This window comes from Brassica napus, chromosome A6, assembly GCF_020379485.1.
Source record: "Brassica napus cultivar Da-Ae chromosome A6, Da-Ae, whole genome shotgun sequence".
NCBI lineage: Eukaryota > Viridiplantae > Streptophyta > Magnoliopsida > Brassicales > Brassicaceae > Brassica > Brassica napus.
This window is the reverse complement of record NC_063439.1, coordinates 17,003,374-17,011,597: the sequence shown is the minus strand read 5'-3', so window position 1 is coordinate 17,011,597 and position 8,224 is coordinate 17,003,374. Positions and strand designations below refer to the sequence as shown.

Here is an 8,224-nt window from a genome sequence, read left to right as displayed (position 1 = left end):
ACTGGTTCTGCTTGAATTTTGGCTTGAAGCTCCTGGAAGTTGCGGATGCTCTGGCCCCATATACTCCACTGGTTCTGGCGAACGGCATCACAAACCCTTGCACTGCAAAGAATCCGCAGATACCGTGTGCCAGTTGCACCTGTTACATCAATAAGTCTGCCAATTCTCAACCAATCATCATGCCAGAAGAAAGCTCTAGCCCCATTACCAACTTCCACCCTGATGAACTGAAAAGCCAGAGTACACATCTTAAGTAGCTTCCTCCATATCCATGAACTCGTTGACTCGTCACACACATCCCAGAATGAGCTATGCCGCAGGAGATAATGCCTAGTCCATGAAACCCACAAGGAATCTGACATATTAAATATGCACCAGATCAAGCTGAGAGCAAATACCCTAACTGAATCCCTGAGTCTCCTTATCCCTAGTCCCCCCCCCCCCCCCCCCCCCCCCCCCCCCCCCCCCCCCCCCCCCCCTCCGACTTAGGATAACACAAGTCCTCCCAACGAACTTTAGCTTTGTGAGTCTGATTAGGATCACCCGACCACAAAAAAGCACTACAGAGTCTTTCAATTGTATCTAGAAATGTCATTCGCAAGATAAACACTTGGCTCCAAAAGTTAACGATGCTGAAAAAATGGAAAGCGGCTACTAGGGTTTTCTTTTTTCGACACGGGAGATGAAAGAAGACAGAGATATTTTTGTCTTTTTAAAATCTAAGGATTGATATCTGTATATTTGGGAAATTTCAAATTGTGATTTTAAAATGAACAAACTACTAGCCCAAAGCCAACTGAATCAATAATTTTTTTTAATAATAATAACATTTTTTTTGGCTTTTAATAATTAATATAATTTTTGATGGATTAAAACAATTTAGAAATGTTATATTAAAAATATTATATAGTTTTTTCCATTACTGTTTTGAAAACGAGACCTGATGATGAACTGACAAAACATATTAGTCATGATTCAACCCAGTTCAACCAAATTCTAATTATAATTTTCACTATTATTAAATGTATACTTATAATACTATTATCATATGTATACTTTTAATAACACCACGACAAATATATACATAGTTATAATCACATATGTATATATATTTCTATAATATTCTCCATTGTATTAAATGCTCAAAAACAAAATACTGATGATCAATGATCTTTTCATTCCATTAATGTCTTCCATCATATTATTTTTTAAATCTATTTTTTAAATTGTTCATACCCACTATTTTTATTCGAATTGTTTAATTTGAATTAAACAGATACGAGTTGAAGGCACAATTTAGATGGTGAGTTATCTTGAAAGACATTTATTGATCTGTTTGTAAATGTCTCATCTCGGTCTTTCGTCTTCTCCTTTTATTGTTGACTTTTTCCTTTTTCCTCCAAGTCAGCATGTTTCTTTGACCGCTTTTAAGTCAATTAGGTTGGCATTTGTTTACTCGATGGGCCTTGTCCTATGGATGCAATCCATCCAACAATAAACCCCCAGCTTATCGCGAGAGACAAAATCAATCTCGATGAATTTGCAAGAGTATGTTCTAAGAGTAAAGATCTCAGCACTTGCCTTTCGAATGAATCCAAGCTTCCATCTCGGCGCATTAGTAGGCTGCGATCCAGTTCACCGTGAACTATCCTAGACCTGGTTTAAATTAATCATACTGCTCTAATTCATAAACCAGATTTTGGTTTAGTCCGAGAAGTGGAGTCAGTGCTCCTCGAAAGGCAGAAAATCGTGCCACCATTATAGGTTTTGTACTTGTCTTTTCGTTTTTCGAGCCGTAACACTATAAATATAGGATCATGTTCCTATTTCCTCACTTCTCTTCACAATTTCAAACTTTCCAAATGCATCATAAGCTTGGTGTTGTGCTGAATCACTTAGCACTTGATAGGCTCTCCCAACACCTGAGTTTTTTAAAGCTTGGCATTGTGTTGAATCAATTAGCACTTTAAAATCAAAGCTTTTTTCTTTCTTTCCTCTTCTTCAATTTTTTTTTTGTTGGCTTTCGAGTCAAAGAAGAAAGTTTCATATATTACATAATAACCCCACTAAGTTTGCTTAAAATCAATTAAATCTGATTAAGATGTTGTCACCATATTAATTGTTACTTTGTATATGTGGCATGTAATAACATAAACGTCGTGTAGTTATTGACATATTCTATTACTCCCTCTGTTTTTAAAAGATGCATATTCTAGATTTTTCACATATATTAAGAAAACTCATTAAATATGCATTGTTTTTGTGAATAACAATTTTTCATAAATTTTAGCCAATAGAAATTCAATAAACACCATTAATTTTTTTGAAACTTACAATTTTTCATAAAATCATACATTGAAAAAGTAAAAAATGTATCTTTTTGAAACAATTTTTTTTTCTAAAACATATATCTTTAAGGAACGGAGGAAGTACTTTGGATGGTTTCTACCATATTAGATTATACTTCGTGTAGCTGGCAAACTATTTATAGGATATATGTATTACTATATTTTCAAAAAATAAAAATATGATAAAATCCAAACTAACAATATCGTTAGCCTATCTACATAAACCCAGTTTCAAAACACCATTTATGGAATAAAATGCAAGATAATCTTTTGCTTTTATTAGTTTTAATTTTCCATACCAAATTCAAACAGTAGCTTCACAAACACAAAGTTAATATCTAATAACAATATATCTATTTGAACAACTAACTAACTATATTTGTTATTTGAAGCGCATAGTTTGTAACAATGTTGATACAAAATATATGCTGATCATTAAAGTGGTATATTCTAAGTAATATTTTAAACTAGAAAAAAAGTTTATCACCTACACGAAGTATAGTCTAATATAGTGGAAACCATCCAAAGTATTGGAATATGTCACTAACTACACAATGTTTATGTTAATACATGCCACATATACGAAGTTAAACTTAATATGGTGGCAACAACACAATTATGTTTAATTAATTTTAAGCTTAGTTAGTGGAGTCATTCTGTAATTTAATAAACCTAAACCCAGATTAACAAAACCCGACCCGACCCAACCCATAAACCCGACCCGACATAACTACATAACTATTCTTTCCCCAAAATTGATTTACTTAGGGTTCAAAAGAAAAAAAAAATTAGGGATTTCAATAAAAGAGAGATTTGAGAGATAGATAAGAGATCGATTTCTTCGTAATAGAGACAAAGAGGAAGTCAATTTTAGAATCACGATGAGGTATTAGAAACAGAGAAAGGGATTCAATTTCAAATTTTAGAGATATAGCCATTCAACTCCACTCTAACACAAAGAAAAAAATTCAAAACTTCTCAAGGTACTCCATAATAATATATACAGGATTCACAATTATTTTGTACCTTGAATCGTTCACACCCATAGGATCTTTGACCCGGATTTTTGTCTATCCAAGCTTGAGAGATCTTGCCCGACAACCCACAGTAACAAAGCACATTCCCTTCAGGTGCCTTGCTGTTTCGCTTATTTCTCGATCCTTCGCCAAATTTCATCTTTCTTTCTTTCTCTCTGTCTTTTTCTGTTTTAAAAATCGATATGAACCCTAACATGTAATGAAATCGAATTGGAGATAAAATATTCTAGGGTTTATGGGTTGGGTCAGGTTGGTTTTTGTTAATTTGGATTTAGGTTTATTAAACTACAGAATGACCCCACTAACTAAGTTTATAATCAATTAAACCCGATTGTGATGTTGCCACCGATTGTGATGTTACCGATTGTGATGTTGCCACCATATTAAATTTAGGTTTATGGGTTGGGTCGGATTGGGTTAGTTTTTATACAACCATTTCAACCTTATGTATAACACGAGAGTAAAAACAATATCTCATACAAAATGTCTTCTAAAAAAGTATTGTCATATCTTTCTGAAATTAAGCTTCAGAACAACTTTGTGCATTCAAGTTAATGTCATTCACACATGGAAGAAATTCAATGACAAATTTTGTGAAACATTGTAGATAATTTTTTCAAACAAAAAGGATAACCAAATTTCATATACTACTCTTTGAAACTTTAAACCATAATATTGTTATTTTTAGATATCGTGGAGTTTTAATATTGTTATCTTTTAATGTTTGTTTTAGGGTGCTAAATTGTAATGCTCTTTGTAACATGCGGCTTTTGTGAATCCTTCTCTTTCTCTGGGAAGAAGTAATCCTACATTCATTTTGTACATTTTTACAGGTATTATCAAATGGATATCAAAACTTACGGAACAAGCAAAAACTGTTAATTTAAAAAGATCAAACAAAGTCATAGAATAAAAACAAGAGTTACAGCTGTTATGCTGTCTCTGTCCGTCACTTTTGCAAATCCAGAAACAAATAATAAAAAGTAGGGGTGGGCGTTCGGGTACCCGTTCGGGTTCGGGTCGGGTATTTCGGATTTTCGGGTATTTCGGTATAGAGGTCTAGAACCCGTTCGGGTATTTCTGTACTTCGGGTCGGGTTCGGGTATTTTTAGTTCGGATTCGGTTATTTCGGATCGGGTTCGGATATTTAGATTTTGAAAAAAAATATTAAAATTTTCATTTCTCAAGTTTATTGTATTTAAAAATATAACTTTTAGTTAACTAATTTTTTATTTTTAATAGATTGAATGGTTAATAGATTTGGACATAACATTTTAAAACTAAAAAGGCACTAATTTAGTTATTTTTTTTTTAATTTTGGATATAACTTTTTGTTAATTTTTGAAATAAAAAACTTGACATGCATTTTAAGTGAGTAGCAAATCATTTTTTCCGGAATTGTATGTATATCATATGAACTTAAATTATGTGTAGTATCAATATAAATATTTTATATAAAATGAGAGATATAAACTAGAAACATAAGGTTAATTATACATATATTCGGTTATCTTCGGATATCCATTCGGGTTCGGGTATTATCCGTTCGGGTTCGGGTATCCAATCTCTCCTTATTCAATACCCGTTCGGGTATTTTGCTACTTCGGTTCGGATTTCGGTTCGGTTTTTTCGGATCGGGTTCGGGTGCCACTTCGGATATCGGGTAAAGTGCCCACCCCTAATAAAAAGTAACAGAACATACAATAAATAATATTAGCTTTTAAGATAAGATCAATATATAAAGAATTAGTATATAAGTCATATATCATTTAGGTAAAATTTAATTAATGTATATTATAAGAAAATAAAAAAGTAAAAATATGTTTAAATCAAAGTTTTAAGATTCGGTCCGGACATTTGGGTGAACCATAGATCAATAGTTCAATTAATTGTAATATATGATTATATATATATCAATTTAAAAATACAAAAAGGTATTTTGAAAATAGTAAAGTTTTTAAATATATTTTTGTTATTTTTTTCATTTTACATAAATACAAAATAATAATTTAAACAATTTTTTATAGCAAGTTGGAGTTACAACATATAATAGAAATATTAAAATTAAATAGTATTTAAATATCTAATGCAAACATTAAATTAACTTAAATTTTTAAATAACAACTTATTAAAAATTGGGTTACGTATCAGTCATCCATCAGTTCAACTTATTAACCTCAAGTCCTAAGCAGATGTTTCGGTGAGTTTTATAGAGTTTTTAAGTAATAGATATCTATTAAAATCCAAACTGAATTATATATCGGATCATCGAATTCACCGGTTCGTCTACTGATCTAGTTTAACGTTGGATATAAAGGCGTTGATTTAAACAGAAAAGAATTCATAAAAATTAATAAAATATTTGTAACGTTGGTAATGAAATATTTAATTATAAAATATTTTGCGCGTTGTAAGCGTTTCAAAACGCGGATTAAGATCTAGTAGACAATTAAGAGAGGAGAATCTCTGTGCTCAAAAGCACACTTTCTAATATCATAACTCCTAAATTTGTTCATTAAAATCGTTAGAACAAAGAGACTACAATCATGTAAACTTCTTCTTTCTCTGGTCGACACGGAAAATTACAAGAAACAAAAAGTCATCGTAAGCCATTTGCTTTGAGAATGAATCAATTTTCGCAGATCCTCTAGTCCTTTAAATAACAAGAACATAACTAGCAAACTGTATATATATATATATATATATATATTGCATATGAAGCTAGAATTTGCGAAGACGTGTTCATATATATGGTCGGATTTAGCCAATACAGGTTGCACTAAACGTTTCCAGATTTTACCAAGAATCATTACACACATGTATTGTAAACAAATAGCATGCATATATTTGTTATGATCTTTTTAAATGCATAAATGAGAAGCTTACAGGTTTGGTTGTAAGTGAAAAAAATACTTATTCAGGTATGAAATACATTAAAACGGTTTGACATATCACAAACTTTAGCTACGGATTTGAGTCTTTGCAAATGTATTAGATTATCTTAAATCAAAATCGACATAAACATAAGTTTGGGTTTGGGTCAAAAAAAATGTATGTGGTAAAGTTACTTATAAGGATTTTTGAGAATTGGACCAAAAAAATTGCAGTTGAAAAGCCAAGACATTCACCGAAACGTCTTCAAAGCCAGGCTTAATGAAAATTTCATAAATGAAATTAAACTGATATCAACTTAAAATCGATGGAACACGAAGTTAATGTGAAATAAGTTTCAAGACTGACAATTTACAGTTTCAGCTAATCTCTAACATATATATAGATGTTCATGCACTTTTCCCTCTTATAACACCACAGATAAACTAGAAGCAATAATGAAGACCTCCAAGAGCTCCGTTGTCTTCTTCCTAGTCGTTCTTTCCATTTCTGTTATCTCCTTAGCCAAGCACAGCCCTCTGGAAGCTTGCATAAGAAGTAACATTGCCCGGTCACTCTCTCCTCCTTCAAAAACATCTAATTTCGAGGTGTCAGACGAATTGTGCAGAGATGAGGCACGAGCCATCATGTACTACTTGAGACTTAACAAAGAGTTCCCACCATACTACGTCCAGGCGTTGTGCAATATATTTGGAGATGATGAAAAGAAAGTGAAGGTATACGTTACTAAGACATGGTTGAATCATTCCAAGAAGCTCTTCAATAGCTTAACATGCATGAGAAGAACCACCCTGGTAACCAAGATTAAGAGCCCTGTGGAAGATTGCATACGAAGAAAAATTGCTCTATCACTCTCTCCTTCGCCTTCCCACACATCTCATTTCGATGTTATGAAAGACCAGTTATGCAGAGACGAGACACGCATTATTATGTTCTTCTTGAAAATGAACGGGAAGTTCCCAACTTACTATGTTGAGGCTTTGTGCAATATATTTGGAGGCGACGACAAGAAAGTGAAAAATTACGTTGTGATGAAATGGTTGGATCATTCAGAGAAGCTCATCAATAGCTTAACTTGTGTTTCTTGATAAAAGATAATATAGTTTTGATGGATCAAAACAATTCAAAAAATTAAATAGGAAAAAACAATTAACTGCTTTTCTTCACTACAGTTTTAAAAACCGGATTGAATGATGAACCAATAAAACATATGACTCCGGGTCCAACATTGTATTAAATGCTCAAAAACAAAATACTGATGATCAATGATTTTTTTCATTCCATTAATGTCTTCCAACTTATTATTTTCTAAATCTATTTTTTTTGTTATGAATATTGTGATGTCGATTATAGAAATTCTTGTTCATCAAGATTTACTTGTACTTGGTTTCCAAGCTAAACCTTCATATTATATCTCTATATAATGAGTTCATTTTTCATGGAATAAAACACATCAATTCTTTTTCTTCTCTTCTTATTTACAACATGATATCAACACGAAGCTCTAGCGATCTTGAGTTAATAGATATAAACTTTTATTCTTGATATATTTTTAGTTTATGTTCAATTCTTCTTCAAATCATGCTTATTATCAATTCATGGTTTGTAAGAGTGGATTCATAATTCATACGCATACTTAATTGATTGAGTTAATAAGTTCTTAGTCGACCATATTGATTCGACCTTATTTCAAAGAATGAAAATCATTGTATCTGATGAGATCGTATCGACGTTATAAGCTAAACTCAATCTCGCTAATTATGTTTGAATACGTTTGAGTAATTGCTTCATTACGGCTGCAATTTGTCATCATACGCTATTGTTCTTACATATGGATTCATATTTTTATTGTTATTTTATATAGCTGCGTATAGTCATAACCAATAGCTATCTTAAATATTTTATTGAATATAGCTGCATGTTCATATCGTTTGTTTTTACTTGACA

At 31.9% G+C, this 8,224-nt stretch overlaps 1 protein-coding gene across 1 annotated transcript; it reads left to right on the top strand.

Annotated features, from left to right (window-relative positions):
- The first annotated feature begins 6,076 nt into the window (after positions 1-6,076).
- Positions 6,077-7,931, top strand: LOC125575798. Its single transcript, XM_048734884.1, has one exon. The coding sequence runs from the start codon at positions 6,715-6,717 to the stop codon at positions 7,363-7,365; it is 651 nt and encodes a 216-aa protein (XP_048590841.1). The 5' UTR covers positions 6,077-6,714; the 3' UTR covers positions 7,366-7,931.
- The last annotated feature ends 293 nt before the right edge of the window (positions 7,932-8,224 follow it).

Coding starts and splice junctions, on each gene's coding strand:
- LOC125575798 (XM_048734884.1), top strand. CDS start 6,715: ATGAAGACCTCCAAGAGCTCCGTTGTCTTCTTCCTAGTCGTTCTTTCC.